Source organism: Myotis myotis, unplaced genomic scaffold (genome assembly GCF_014108235.1).
Source record: "Myotis myotis isolate mMyoMyo1 unplaced genomic scaffold, mMyoMyo1.p scaffold_m19_p_7, whole genome shotgun sequence".
NCBI lineage: Eukaryota > Metazoa > Chordata > Mammalia > Chiroptera > Vespertilionidae > Myotis > Myotis myotis.
In genome coordinates, this window is record NW_023416379.1 from 91,179,613 (window position 1) to 91,196,190 (window position 16,578).

The 16,578-nt window shown below is 44.4% G+C and overlaps 1 protein-coding gene across 4 annotated transcripts in view; it reads right to left on the reverse strand.

Moving 5' to 3' along the window:
- TBC1D22B (TBC1 domain family member 22B) overlaps positions 1-16,101 on the reverse strand; it is a 78,281-nt gene extending 62,180 nt beyond the window's left edge. For all 4 annotated transcript variants that reach the window (XM_036316303.1, XM_036316302.1, XM_036316305.1 and 1 more), the window contains exon 1: positions 15,899-16,101. In XM_036316303.1, coding sequence (XP_036172196.1) covers positions 15,899-15,954 — 56 coding nt within the window. In that variant the 5' untranslated portion in view covers positions 15,955-16,101. The remainder of the gene's footprint in view (positions 1-15,898) is intronic.
- Positions 16,102-16,578: the final 477 nt, after the last annotated feature.

Sequence of the window (16,578 nt, forward strand, 5' to 3'; positions counted from 1 at the left end):
AGCCAATCAATGATTCTCATCATTGATGTTTCTATCTCTCTCTCCCTCTCCCTTCTTCTCTGAAATCAATAAAAATATATTAACAACAAAAATATGGGCAGAGGACCTGAACAGATACTTCTCCAAAGAGGACATACAGATGGCCAATAGACAGGAAAGATGCTCAATGTTACTAATCATCAGAGAAATGCAAATCAAAATCATACTCAGATATCACCTCACACCTGTCAGAATGGCTGACACCAATAAATCAACAAACAAGTGTTGTCGAAGATGTGGAGAAAAGGGAACCCTCAGGCACTGTTGGTGGGAATGTAGATTGGTGCAGCCACTGTGGGAAACAGTATGGAGTTTCCTCAATAAATTAAAAATGGAACTGCCTTATGACCCAGTGATTCCAATTCTGGGTATATATATAAAGAAACCCAAAACACTAATTCAAAAAGATTACCAGTGTGGCTTAGTGGTAGAGTGTTGGCTGACACACCAAAGGGTCTTGGGTTCAATTCCCGGTCAAGGGCATGTACTTGGGTTGCAAGTTCAATCCCTGGCCCTGGTTGGGGCATGTGCAGGAGGCAATCAATTGATGTGTCTCTTTCACATCAATGTTTCTCTCTCTCTCTCTCTCTCTCTCCCCCCTCCCTTCTACTCTCTCTAAAAATCAATGGAAAAAGATATATGCATTGCAGCGTTATTTACAATAGACAAGATAGGAAAGCAACCCAAGTGCCCATCAATAGATGAGTGGATAAAAAGTTATGGTACATATATACAATGGAATATTACTCTGCCATAAAAACAAATGAAATCTTACCATTTGCAACAGCATGGATGGACCTAGAACAGTGGTTCTCAACCTTCCTAATGCCGTGACCCTTTAATACAGTTCCTCATGTTGTGGTGACCCCCAACCATAAAATTATTTTCGTTGCTACTTCATAACTGTAATTTTGCTACTGTTATGAGTTGTAATGTAAATATCTGATATGCAGGATGGTCTTAGGCGACCCCTGTGAAAGGGTCATTCGACCCCCAAAGGGGTCGCGAACCACAGGTTAAGAACCGCTGCTCTAAAACATTCATTGAAAAAAGATGCAGAACTGTATGCATAATATGCCACTGTTTGTTTTTTAAATCCTCATCCAAGAATATGATTTTATTGACTTTTAGAGGGTGGGGAGAGAGAGGGAGAGAAGGAGAGAGGGAGAAAGGAAGAGAGGGAGAGAGGGGGAACGGGAGAGAGGGAGAGAGAAGGAAACATCAATATGAGAGAGAAACATCGGTTGGTTGCCTCCTGTACTCACCCCAACCTGGAATCGAACCTGCAACCTTTTGGTGTACAGGACTACTGAACCAGCTGGCCAGGACATGCCACCATTTTTGTTTGTTTATTTTAATATTTTTTTATTGATTTTTAGAGAGGAAGGGAGAGGGAGAGAATCATTAATCAGCTGCTTCTTGCATATCCCCTACTGGGGATCAAGCCCACAACCCGGGCATGTGCCCTGACTGGGAATCAAACCATGACCTCCTGGTTATAGGTCAATGTTCAACCACTGAGCCACACCGCCAGGCCATGTCACCGTTGTTGTAAAAAAAACTTTAACATAAAGCGTATCCACATATTCACATAGAATTAGGTCTATGTACTTATAACGTATCTCTGAAAGGATACACAAGACAGTAGTAGCAAGTGGTTTGGAAAGGGACTGGATGACTGGAGGACCCAGCGGCAAAGAGATTTAGTTTTTACTGCAAACCTTTTTGTACCTTTCTGAGTTAGTATCATTTACATGTATCACCTTTTTAAGAAATAAATTAAGCAATCTTAAGAGAATTGGGAGGTTTAAATGGGACAATGTGCAAAAAGCCCTTTTAACACAATTCCTGGCGGGTGATAATACTAGCAGGTAGTGAGGTTGATTTGCAAATGTTAAAATGCTACCCAGTACACACTCAGGGCCCAAGAAATGGTTTTCTATCTACCTCCCATTTTTGTAATTTATTCCTTACCCAACATTCAGAAAATAGAACAAGTTTACCAGGTACCTTATTTGACATCACTGATGTGATCCTAATTGCTTTTAAATAAAAATGTAGCCAACTCAATCATTTTCATATTGATTTCTACTAAGATTCCAGAGGGAATGTTCTTGTGTACAAATCTTTAGTTATGAATACACTGGAGGCCCAATGCACAAAATTCACTCACTGGGGGTAGGAGGTAGGAGAGGGGAGTCCCTTAGCCCGGATTGCGAGAGGGTGCAGACCAGAGCAAGGGACTCCACAGGTGCGTGATCAGGGCAGGGGAGGGACATGGGAGGTTGGCCAGCTGGGACCGCAGGAGGGCTCCAGGGCGTGTCTGCCGGTCTTGCTCAGTCCCAATCACCAGACTAGAGCAGCAAGCTAATCTACCAGTTGGAGCGTCTGCCCCCTGGTGGTCAGTGCAGGTAATAATGACTGGTCAACCGGTCGACTGTCTGCCCCCTGGTGGTCAGTGCACATCATAGTGAGTGGTTGAGCGGCCTTAGCATATCATTAGCATATTACCGTAGCTTTGATTGGTTGAATGGCCAACTGGATAACCAGACACTTAGCATATTAGGCTTTTATTATATAGGACTAGAGGCCTGTTGCACGAAGATTCGTGCAATAGGCCTTCTTTCCCCTGGCTGCCAGCACCAGTTTTCCTCTGGCACCCAGGACCCAGACCTTCACTCTGGCCACCGCCTTCCATCTTTGCTCTGGACACAGTCTTCGCTGCGGCCGGAGCCTTCAGTCTTTGCTCCTCGCTCTGGCGGGAGTCTTCAGTCTCTGGCCAGAGCTGCTCCTGTAGCTCCTTCCGCCCCCTACCCTCCCCCTCATAGCTTGATCGCTGCTTCACCTGCAGACCTCGCCGATGGGCTCCTGGGTTCCAGGGGGCTGCCTTGCCTGTGGTCTGGCTTTCCAATCTCAATCACGGGCCGCAGGCAAGGCAACTACTGGGTCACGGGGGTCGCCTTGCCTGCGGCCCGGCTTTCTGATCACGATCACGGCCAAGGCAAGGCGGTTACTGGGTCCCAGGGATCACCTTGCCTGCGGCCTGGCTTTCCGGTGGACCCTGGGATCGAACACAGGGGCCTGGATGGCAGCTCTCGGTGTCCTGCCCTGCCTGCAGTATACAAATTAGCCACCACCTTTGTTGGCGGTTAATTTGCGTATCATGCTGATTAGCCAATGGGAGGCGTAGCAAAGGTACGGTCAATTACCATGTTTGTCTATTATTAGATAGGATTCCCTACCTTTTTAGCTATATAAATCTCTTCTCCTAAACTTTTCTGGACAGTTATTAAGTAGTCTATAAACAACCATTTCATATACTACTACAGAAATATAAACAATGCAACTTTAATGTGTTTACAGTTTCTTAGGCAGAGCAAAGGAGAGAGAAAATAAGAGGGATAAAAGAATAATGTGAACATTTGGCTTACAGAGAAAAGGCTTAGACAAAACAAAAATCAAAACAAACAAAAACACTACAAGAGCCACTGATTTGTATTTTAACATTTGCAAATACTCTAAGAGGAGTACACTTGAACTCTCCAAGTTCACGAGCCTCTTAGAAGTACAATATAAAGATTGGAGGATAATTTCAAGAAGATGTCAACAGGCCAGTTAGGTTAGGTGACTGGGTAGAAAAAGAAGACCCCTTATTTTCAGATCCTTAGGTCCTCTCCTAAAAAGAGTACTACCAGTTGCCAGTAATCTATGCAGAAAAAAAGCAATCCCTATTGCACAGGTTTATGGGCCAAAGACCATCAATTACTATTCTGAAAAGGAATTTAAAATCATAGTGGGCTGTTTTTTAAACATGTCAGCCCAATGTGCTGGCACAGCCAGAAAGGCCATGATTGATGACAGACTTCATCAGCAAAGGCATCAGAGCCCAAACGAAATCTGTTAACATATTCTTGAACCAGTGTTATACCTCAAACATTTTGTATAATTAATTCGTTTATTTAATCTCAAAAAGGACAGGCAAGAAGTTAGAAAAGAAAAAGAAACTGAGGTGATCACAGAGATTAAATTAAGACAGACTAAAAGCCTGGCATTTATAATTCACCTGTACCATCCCTTCTTCTCCCAAATCCAAACTCAACTCTAGAGCAGGCTGGTCTCCACTCGACCTTCCAAACATACCTAAGTTACTAAATCAGGCTCTTCTCCCTACTCCCTTTTCAAAATTGTATCCATACTGAAACATTCCCTTCAAATTCCACAGCGCCCCCAACTCCCCTGACCAGGAGACATTCTCTGACCCTACACCAGCATCCAATAACCCATGCCTTCTCTGGTTCCCTAAATACATAAATCAGGACTTATACTGCTTTTTAAAAATAAAAATTTTATTGTTGAGAGTATTACAGATGTCCCCCCTTTTTTTCTCCCCCTTATCTCCCACCACCTGGTTCCTGCCCCGCCCCAGGCCTTTTACCACCTTATTGTCTGTGTTCATGGGCAATGCATATATGCACATAAGTTCTATGGTTAATCTCCTCCTGTCCCCCCACCCCTCTTCCCTCTGAGATTCGTCAGTCTGTTCCATGTTTCCATGCCTCTGGTTCTATTGTATTCGTCCATTTACTGTGTTCATTAGATTCCACATATAAGTGAGATCATGTGATATTTGTCTTTTTCTGACCGGCTTTTTTTTTACTTAGCGTAATACTCTCCAGGTCTCTCCATGCTGTTTCAAAGGGTAATAGATCCTTCTTTTTTAGAGCTGCATAGTATTCCACTATGTAAATGTACCACAGTTTTTTATCCATTCATTTATACTTGGGCTGTTTCCAGATCTTAGCTATTGTAAATGCACAAGAGCAGACATATATAGATTAATGGAAAAAAATAAACTATTTTTAAAAGAAACTAGATTTAGATCATAATACAAGGCTCTTTATGTTCAACACCTACATAAGAAATAAGGCATTATAGACTTAAAGCACCAGTAAGCCTTTCCCTTCCTTCCTAGGAAGCCATTTTATTGAATCTGGCTTTTTTCAGCCTCAGTTTTTGTTTTCACACTTTTATATTCTATGTATAGTATCTTTTGCATGTTTTAAAAACTAGATAAATGAGCCTGGCTGGCATCGCTCAGTGGTTGAATGTTAACCTATGAACCAGGAGGTCACTGTTCGATTCCCAGTCAGGGCATATGTCCAGGTTGCGGGCTTGATCCCCAGTAAGGGGCATGCAGGAGGCAGCCAATCGATGATTCTCTCTCATCATTTGTTTCTTTTTTTTGGTTAATCCTCACCTGAGGATATTTTTCCATTGATTTTTAGAGAGAGTGAAAGGGAAGGGAGAGAGAGAAGAATCAATGTAGGAGAGACACACTGATTGATTGCCTCCTGCACACATCCTGACTGGGGCCAGGGATCAAGCCTGCAACCGAGGTACATGCCCTTGACCAGAATCTAACCCAGGACCCTTCAGTCCGTGGGCTGACACTCTATCCACTGAGCCAAACAAGCCAGGGCAGTGTGTGCGCGCGCGCGCGCGCGTGTGTGTGTGTGTGTGTGTGTGTGTGTGTGTGTGTGTGTATTATTGTTCATTTTCTATCTCTCCCTCTCCCTTCCTCTCTGAAATCAATAAAAATATTTTTTAAAAAGAAAAAACTATACAAATGGCAGCACACTGTATATATGACTTATCTTGACCCTCAATCATAAATCCTACTTTATTTATTTATTTTTTTAAAATATATTTTATTGATTTTTTACAGAGAGGAAGGGAAAGGGATAGAGAGTTAGAAACATTGATGAGAGAGAAACATCAATCAGCTGCCTCCTGCACACTCCCTACTGGGGATGTGTCCGCAACCAAGGTACATGCCCTCGACCAGAATCGAACCTGGGACCCTTGAGTCCGCAGGCCGACGCTCTATCCACTGAGCCAAACCGGTTAGGGCCCTACTTTAAATATTACTTAATTTCATCACTAGCTGTCTGATCTCCCCAACACAAACTTAAAAAAAAAAATGCTCCAAAAAGTATAAAAACCATATAATTCACATTTTCAAACACAAATAAAAATACAGAGAAAACTATAACACACATCTATGAACCCATTACTGTGATTTAAACAAAGGTTAACATTTGTCACATTTCTTTTTAGTGTTCATCTCATCTTTCAGGAGAAGAAATACATATTTATTTATTTATTTATTTATTTATAAATATGTTTTTAGCCCTGGCCGATGTGGCTCAGTTGTTTGGGTGTTGGCCTGTGCATTGTTCTGGTTTGACTCCGTCAGGGCACGTGCCTGGGTGGTGGGCTCGATCCCCAGTAGGGGGTGTGCAGGAGGCGGCTGAGGGATGTTTTACTCTCATCACATATAAGTGAGATAATGTGATATTTGTTTCATGTTTCTCTCTTTTCCTCTTCCTTCCTCTCTCTCTAAAAATCAATACAATTAAAAATTTTTTTATTGATTTTAGAGAGATAAGAAGGGAGAGGGAGAGAGAGAAACATCAACTGGCTGCCTCCTGCACACCCCCTACTAGGAATCAAGTCTGCAACCCAGGCATGATTGGAATGGAACCTACAACCTCTTGGCGCATGGGACAATGGTCAACCAACTGAGCAACACTGGCCAGGGCCACATTTCTTTCTTTCTTACTTTTTTTAAAAAAATATATATTTTATTGATTTTTTACAGAGAGGAAGGGAGAGGGATAGATGAGAGAAAAACATCGATCAGCTGCCTCCTGCACACCCCCAACTGGGGATGTGCCCGCAACCAAGGTGCATGCCTTTGACCGGAATCGAACCCGGGACCCTTGAGTCTGCAGGCCAATGCTCTATCCACTGAGCCAAACCGGTTAGGGCACTTTTTATTTATTTTTTTAAATTAAAGCATCAGAGAGATACTACTAAAGTCCCAACGGCAGTCCCCAGTCCCGTTTCCCCTTCTCCCCATGAGATAACCACTATCCTAAAGTGGGTATGAAATCCTCCCCGTCTGTTTTTACACTCTGACATATATTCATGTGTCCATAAACAACATACAACACTTCTCATGCTTTAAAACTTCACACAAGATTGCACACTGTATGTGTTGTTCTACAGCTTGCTTTTCTCACTCAGCAATGCGTTTTCACCCAGCCCCACTTTTAAGTTTTTCTGATTCCAAAAGTAACACATGCTTAGTGGGAAAACCGGAAAGGCACTAATACACAGCATCCTCACAGGGGAAGCCATGTGCCAAGCCGATTTTCAGCTTCTAAAGAGCAATGGTGGTGCATGTCTTTGTCTGTCCTCCCTCACCAACGGGCTGAGGGCAACACACCAGCAGGCACTTAACAAAACTTAATGAGTGAAGGTTGGAACTCGACAAAACCCAGGCCTCTGTTTTAAGCTAGACCTAAAAACTAGAGGCAAACGTGTCACATCTCAGAGAAACCACACTGGCTAGGCAGAACAAAGAACGCCACAGGATATGCTGCAACGGAGACAAAAGAGCAAAAATCCCTGTCAAAACTCCGTCAATCCCTTTAATAAAACCAACACCACAGAATGTACTGGCCTACCTGGTTTAGGTAGTTGGAACAGTGCAAAAACTTGGTAGGAAAAATCAACAGGTATTTGCTAGCACTAACAAATGAGTTAAAGCAAATATGGGAATAGAACTATCCAATTTGAAACCAAGAGTTGGCACCTGATTCAGGTTCACACACTCACTTGATCCAAGTCTTCCAGAAAGGGGGATCTACGCTGTTTCAGTGATAATTTAGTATCTTCACTTACTTTATTAGTAAAACATACCCAGGCTAAGGACAGGTTGTAATGTGCCTGCCCAAACAGGCTTAGAACATTAACCGAGTCTACTATCAGATTATGAAAAAATGACCAAATGATAGAGAAGGCTCCTACATAATTCAAGTGACTAGATACTTTTCTCAACTTCATTTAACGCTAAAAAGAGTTCTTTGACTTTAACAAACACTTTTTTTTTTAGAGAGTGAAAGGGAAGGAAGGTGGTGTGTGTGGTGGGGGGGCGAGGGAGAGGGAAAGAGACAGACATTGATGTGAGGGCCGGGACTGAACCTGTAATCCAGGTATGTGCCCTTGACCGGGAATTGAACCTGCAACCCTTCGGTGCTCTATTCACTGAGAAACACTGGCCAGGGCCAAACACATTTTTAAAAATCCTCACCTAAGGGTATGTTGTAGTTTTTTAATTGATTAAAAACCAACAGAGAGAAAGGAGGAACTGGAGAGGGCACACACCAACCGGGGATCAAACCCGAAACCTAGGTATGTGCCCCGACCAAGAATCGAACTTGCAACCTTTTGGTGTATGGGACAATGCTCCGCAACAAACACTTTTGCTTAAAAAGAGGGAGAAGCCCTTCCCAGAAAGATTGGAAATAAGAATATGGGATATGAGCCAAGCTCTGGCTCACACTTGTTCCAAGTCTCATCCGAATCTTTTCACTGGAAGTCCACACCCTTGGACTGGTTGAGGTGCTTTGACAGAGGGTGTCTTAATCTTAGCCGAGATGGAGGGAGGCGGAAGGGGAAACAGTAGTAGAGAGAGCATGAACCAGGTGTCAAGAAATCTGCAGTGTGATTTGTGGCAAGCCACCACCCCTCTCTGGCCTCAGCTTCCTCACCGGCTGTGGTCTTCAGAGTCAATGCTAAAATTTCATGACACTCAGATGTTCAGCAGCGCCAGCAAGTCACTACTTTCAAAAACAAAAGCCCACCACCAGCACCCCACTTTTACCTATGAATCATGCTGGGTGTGAGTGGAGTGACATGAGTTAGAATTGGTAAGTTAAAACTTACCACTCAACTTCAGAACTGGTAAGGGCCTTAGAGCTCACTTAATCCATACCTTTCATTTCATAAAGAAGACAATTAAAAGCATGAAGTTTTAAATTTAAATTTGCCCTAAAATTTGGCTTTTTCTCTAAGCCAAATCTTACCAGATTACCTAAGCCAGAAACCTGGGAGTGACACCTCCTTGGTCCCTCCTTTTCCCTCACTCCCCAAATCCAGCGATTTACCAAGGCTACAAGTAGGTATTTTCAATTTTGACCTCTACTCACCATTGCCCTAGTCCAGTGGTCGGCAAACTGCGGCTCGCAAGCCACATGCGGCTCTTTGGCCCCTTGAGTGTGGCTCTTCCACAAAATACCACGTGTTCAATCACGTGCACATACAGTGCGATTGAAACTTCATGGCCCATGCACAGAAGTCAGTATTTTGTGCAAGAGCTACACTCAAGGGGCCAAAGAGCCGCATGTGGGTCACGAGCCGCAGTTTTCCAACTACTGCCCTAGTCTAAGCCTCTCCCTTTACTGACTGCAATAGCCCCCTAGCTATATTCACTCTGATTCCCAGCAGAGGTGCAGTAGTGGGTGGAAGAGTCGGGGGAGGGGGGGGTGGGACTCACGTGTTTGGAAATGTGTAAGCGCATGTGGGAAGGGTAATTGTCCTAATAACTGCTGGGCCTTCCTGAGTTTAGTGGACAAGGGCCAGAGATGCTAAGCATCCTGCCAAGTCATTTTTCTCAGGGCACCCGGAATGATATTTTTATAAATGCAAATCTGATCGTGTCTCAGCCCCCATCAACCTTCTAATGGCATCCCACTGCTCTTGGGATAAAGATCCAAGTCCATAACTTGGCCTATTTTTCCAACTATGAAGTTCCTGGAAGACTCAGAGAATTTGGATTTTATTCTAACTATAAATGAGAGGTGTGTAGAGAGCCAGAAGAGAATCAGGAAAACCAACTAGGAGGCTACAGCAATAGTCCAGGCAAGAGAGGACTCAGATTGATCCATGGCAGCAGGGGTAGAAGTGGTGAGAACTACTCAGATTCGGAATATATCTGAAGAGCCAACAGGATTTGCTGATTAGTTGGATGTGGCAGAAAGGGAAAGAGAAGAATAAAGACATTAGGATTTTTGGTCTGAGGAACTTGGTGAATGTTGGGACCATTAAGTGAGATGGAAAGAGTAGTTGGGGGCCGGGGGGGAGAATAGCTTTGTGGGCACATGTGGAAATCGAGTTCTGTTTGGGCGTGTTAAGTGTGAGATGCGTTAACTGTTCAAGATCCATATGGCGAAAGCTTTCAGCACTAGAACTCAGGTTTCTTTCACTCAATTCAGGACTCTTTTCTCAGGGGTTCTTAAGTGCAGCTCCCAGATCAGCAGCAGCAGTCTCACTTGGGAAGCTCAACTTCTCAGGTCCCCCCTTACAACCTCTGAATCTGAAACTCTGGAAGTGAGGCCTGGCAATCTGTGTTTTAATGAGCTCTCCTGGGGACTCACTAAAGTTCGAGAACCTCTGCTCAGAACACCTGACACCACAACTGTCCCACAACAGGCTTCTCGGTGCCTCTATGAACCCTCTACCTAACTAACAAGAGGTTGGGGGTTTTCTACCTGGGATTCACTGGGGGCTCCGGATACACTACTGATCAAAGTTTTTCAATTCCAGTTTCAGAAACTAGAGCAAGGGGGAAAACAAATAAAAACAGGACATACTGTGATTACCACTACCTATAATAATAAAAGCGTAATATGCAAACTGACCAAACGACCGAACAGCAGAACCACCATCCGGACGACCACGCTGTGACACACACTGGCGCCCGGCCAGCCAAGGCAGGTGAGATGCGATTGGTCAGGGGGCCCTGCCATCGCTCCACGATCGCCCCACAGAAGGAGGCCCAGGCCACCCTCTGCACAGCGATGGATCACAGAGCCCGGGCCCGGTGGGCGGGGCCTCCCTCTGCTGGGCAATCAATTATGGAGCCCCGCAAATGACTGGCCCACAGAGGGAGGCCCAGGCCACTGGCCAGTGACACTGTGGCCGTATGCAGGCCGGCTAGCAATCACCCTGCAGAGGGAGGCCCAGGCCAGCCAAGCAATCACACCACACGCCTATCACCCGCAGAGGAAGCAACAGGTGGCGGGGGTGAGGGTGGGGGGTGGGAGAGGGGCAGCACTGCATAGATGGCAAACAGTGGCAGCGGCAGGGGCAGGGCCAGCTGCCGGCAGCTGGGGAAGAAAAGCCCCAATAGGCCCTGATCGCCAGCCAGGCCTAGGGACCCCACCCGAGGGGTACTGGATTGTGAGAGGGTGCAGGCAGGGCTGAGGGACACCCCCCATCCCTCCGCCCCATGCCTGAATTTCATGCACCGGGCCTCTAGTCATTTTCGTAACAGCTAATATTATTGAGTACTTCCTATGTACTTTCTATGCATTACCTCATTTAACCCTCATAATAGCCTTATGGGTTAAATACTTTATCCCCATTTTACGGATGAGAAGACTAGGCACAGAGAGATTAAGAAACTTAACCAAAGTCACACAGGTAGAAAGTAGCAGAGCTGGGATTTGAACTTGGGCAGTAATTTCTTTCTTTTTTTTTTTTTTTTTTGACATAAACGTTGTGGGAGTTTAGGATGTACATGTATTGGCTTGATACATTTATATATTGTAATTGATTACCACTAAAATGTTAGCTAACACCTCTACCATGTCACATAATGATCATTTCTTTTTTGTGCCAAGAACGATTAAGATCTAGTCTCTTAGCAACTTCAAAGTTTTGTTGACTATAATCACTATGGTGTGTGTTAGATCTCCAGGATTTATATATCTACTAACTGCAAGCTTCCACATAGTACATGCTGCCTCCTATCTTCCCAGGACTACTTGGTATATTTAGAACACTGGGCTCCAAGGACACGACAATAGGGTGGTAAAGACCTGGGGGGTGGGATAAGGGCTGGGAAGAGGGGGAAATGGGAGACATCTGTAAAACTATCAAGAATAATAATAAAAAAAAGTACACTGGGCTCTTATGAATAACTCATAGAACTTAAAAAAGTGGCCAGGTGATTCAGTTAACTCAGTTAGTTGGAGATTTGTCCCCTGCATCAAAAGGTTACGGATTGATTCCAGGTCAAGGCACATACCCAGGTTGCAGGTTCAATACCTGGTCAGGGCATATAAAGGCATATCAATAAAGGCATAATCTCAGGTGAAGATTAAAAAAATAAAAAAATGAAGTGGGCCCTAGCTGGTTTGGCTCAGTAGATAGAGCGTTGGCCTGTGGACTGAAGGGTCCCAAGTTCAATTCCAGTCAAGGGCACATGACTGGTTTGCAGGCTTGATCCCCAGTAGGGGGTGTGCAGGAGGCAGCCGATCAATGATTCTCTCTCATCATTGATGTTTCTCTCTCTCTCTCTCTCCCACTCCCTTCCTCTCTGAAACAAATATATATACATATATATATATATATTTAAAATAAAACAAAGAGAAGTTTAATTCTATCAAGTTACCATAAGACCCAGCAATTCCACACCTATATATACTTAACACATTGTGGATGATCACGAGAATTCTCGTGTTTTCTGTTCTAAGGCTTGTGGCCAATCATACTTTAAAAAAAATATTAACTCGTAAGAACATGTAATAAATAACTTCAAAATGCAATGGGTACTTAATTTTAAAGTGTGCCTTTAACATTTATCTAAAACGTTTTGTACTCATTCAATAGAAACTTATCTGGCCCTAACCGGTTTGGCTCAGTGGATAGAGCGTCGGCCTGCAAACTGAAAGGTCCCAGGTTCGATTCCGGTAAAGGGCATGTACCTGAGGTTGCGGGCACATCCCTGGTGGGGAGTGTGCAGGAGGCAGCTGATCGATGTTTCTCTCTCATCGATGTTCCTAACTCTCTATCCCTCTCCCTTCCTCTCTGTAAAAAATCAATAAAATATATATATTTTTAAAAAGAAACTTATCTGGCCACTGGGTAAAGCTAGCAATAAAACTACTGGTCCGCAATGTGTTAAAAGAGAAACATACATCCACACAAAAACGTGCACATGAATTTCATAGCATTATTCATAATAGCCAAAAAGTGAAAACAACCCAAATGTCCATTAACTGATGAATGGGTAAACAAAATGAGATATATTGTATAATGGAATATTATTTAGCCATAAAAAGGATGAGCCTTGAAAACATGCTTAATAAACATGCTTTATAAATCAAGAAAGGTCTATTACATTATTCCATTTATATGAAATGTCCAGAATAGATAAATCAAACAGAAAGATTCGTGGTTGCCAGGGGCAGGGGTTTGGGGGGTTGGGGTGTGGGAAGGGTATGAAGAGTGACTACTAATAGATATGGGGTTTCTTTTTGGGTGGTAAAAATGTTCTGAAATTAGTGATGATGGTTTTACAAAACCATCCATGAATTTTTATGGTATGTGAATTATATCTCAGTAAATGTTTTGAAAAAGGATGCTTAATTCATTGTGAACTTGGGCTATTTTACTAAATAAAATTCCTATTTGTTATCATTAAAGTTGCCAGATCTTAATCAGTGAAACTGAAAGTAACCTGCCTTCACTGAATTTTTACCTTTCAATTTGCAAAGAGGAGTATACTAGTTTCACTTCTAGGACGGACCTCGACCTATGTCATTTCACCACCGAGGAGAAAGTTTTTCTTCACGCAGACCGAAAGAGTACACATGCAGAAATCCTATTCTTGAGAAAATGCCCTCATATTTTCCTTAAATCAAAGCACTTACTATCTCAAAGTAGTTTTCTCCCACAACCAGGGGCTCATGGGGCTTCCTTGCTAAAAGCACACAACTAAATAAAATTCCCCTTCAACAAGCAAGTACTAAAAACTATTATGAATTGTGGCAACATTTTAATGCCTTAAGATATACAATGAATATAACTACCTAGTACTGGGGTAAGGATCTGGGAAACATTCTTTTAAATGTTTACTTGCTCTGATAATAACAGTAATAGTAAGAACTAGTATTTACTAAGCAACTATAATGTGCTAAATAAACACTGTCCCTGCTCTTTACAAATAGGATGTTTAATTTAGTCCTCACAGTAACCCTGAGGAAAGTATTTTTATCCTCTTTTCATAGATAAGGAACTGAGGCCTAGAGAGATTGAGCAAATCATCTGTCCCTGACTGTACAGGTAAGAGAGTCCAAATAATACCCCAAGTCTTTCTGAACTCAAATGGCCTCTCCTCTTCCTCTATATTCCTCTTCAAAATGAAAAGGAAGCCAGAAACTTGTAGAAACTGAAGAGACACCCCCCTTCTAGCTTATAAAAGTAGTGCTTTGAAAAAGGTGACTGTTGGTATAGTAAAGAGGAAATATAGAAAACAAAAGACTGTTAATAACAACTAGCAGTCAATAGGCACAAAATAGCATGCCATGTCCCACATCTCATATACTACTTCCCGATTTAACAGTTTTCCCATTGATTCTGCTGATAGCCTTAGGATGTCACAATTTAATGATCTCACTATGGAAAACCCCAGAGAACAACAGTTAGTGAGGCTGGAGAGCTCAGGAAGGAAAAGGAATCAGTTGGCAGGAAGTGGTGTTTATCTAAAAACATAAAAGTCGCAGAAACCGGTTTGGCTCAGTGGATAGAGCCTCGGCCTGGGGACTGAAAGGTCCCAGGTTCGATTCCGGTCAAGGGCATGTACCTGGGTTGCGGGCACATCCCCAGTAGGAGATGTGCAGGAGGCAGCTGATCGATGTTTCTCTCTCATCGATGTTTCTAACTCTCTATCCCTCTCCCTTCCTCTCTGTAAAAAATCAATAAAATATATTTAAAAAAAAAACACATAAAAGTCTTTAGCATTACTAGTAATATGAACACTGTAATTCCATAGCACTTTAATTTGAAGCTATCTCTTCATTCCTTTGTATTATTTTAATACTGTATTACTAAAAGCTGATTCCCACTCCATTCTCCATATGTCTAATAGGATCCTAAATAAAATAAGACTGCTATATAGCCACCACTGACCTTCTTTACTCTTTTGCTATATTAAAAAAAAAAAAGACCACAGTTCAAAGGATTATCCCAGAATCAATTAGGGAAGGTAGCAGGTAGGGCACAACATGAATTTCATCACCAAGTAGACTGTAGCTGGCAGAAATCTTGCATTCACAATTGAAACATACACTTGTCCTTACACTTCTCAGGACTCTGCCCAAAGCAAACTGAAACTGTAAACCAACTGCAGATTGATGGATGTACAATTGCTAAGCATTTCAACACACACCAAATGGGGGTGGGGGTGTGTGGGGGGTGGGGTAGGAAGTAGCTAAACAACTGAAGAATGAAAAAACTCAGTGCATGAAAAAAAAATTTTTTGCACAAAAAGAACATCACACAATGAATGCATGGGGGTAAGGACTCACATGGGGTTGAACGAATCCTTAGAAAATGCCAAAGAAATAACCTCGATTCTTGGGCCACCCTGCAATAATTCCTAATGGGAAAGGGCCAACTCAAGATGAAATAAGGTCAAGCTTGACCATTTTCCTCACTTTTCTACCCCCGCTACCCCCCCACCCCCCGCCGGCCCCAAGCTCCCAGCAGAACCTTGTGGGAGTCCAGCTGAATTGGGGGAGTCGGGAAGGGGCCATCCTCCTGCAAACAACCACCTGTGCGTGCGGAGACCCCCAAGAGGGAGTTGTGTTTAAAGTAAGAAGCGGCTCTGGGGATGGCCCTCCGGACCCAGGACGGACACTGGCTACTCACCCAACTCCACCGTCCTTCACGCCCGGATCAGCCACCTCCGGGCTGAGGGCAGCCCGTCCCGCGCGCCCTCCGCCCCCAGACCCGACCTGCTCCCGCCCCCAGCCACCCCCAAAGTCCGCGGCCGGCTCCGGTGCCTGACAGCTGCCCTGCCACCACCAAGCAGCTCCAGCTCCCCCCGCCCCGGTGGCCAAAACAGCCTCCCGGGGTCGGAGGCGCCCCAGGCCCGCGGGATTGAGGGCTTAGGATCTGGAAGGGTTTGTCCGAGCCCCTCTTCCACTCAGCGTCCTGGGCTCACCTCCCCGGCAGCTTGGCGCTCCTCTTCCAAAACTGCTTGCTATTCTCGGCAGCCATTGCTCGGGCCCAGGGAAGGCCTTCTAGGCGGGCCAGGGGGGTCCCCAGCGAGATGCCCCCAGGATCCCGCAATCGGAGGGCCAACCCAGGCCGCTTCCCCGCCGCCGGTCAACGGCTCCCTGCTCCTGGGGGCGCCATCTTGGATGTGGGCACCCCCCGACCCAGCGCCGCTGCCATTGGTGGGCTGCCGGGCCGTGGTCGGACGAACCAATCAGGAGCCAGAATCCTGTAGGCCTCTGAAGCCGGGGGGTGACGTCAGGGGCTGGGCACACAGGTGGACGGGAAGGCGGTGCTTGGCCAGCAGGGAGGCGGGGCTGAAAGTTCTCACCCCTGTAGCGGGGAAGAAGCAGGTAAAGGACCCAGGGAAGGAGGATGGGGTACTGCTTTCTTTTGAGGGGAATGGGGTCCTTGCATCTAGTATGTTTGGAAAGAGAGAGCACATGTATTATAGACATAAGTCTTGACCTAAAACCTAACGACACCTCTGGTTATTAGCCTCCGCTTTGCCTTTTCCTTTGTACTCGGGATTTTTTGTTTGTTTGGTTGGTTGGTTGGATGGGGTGTGTGTGTGTTTGTGTGTGTGTTTGCTTGCTTGTTTGTTTGAAATCTGTGACGGAAGACCCA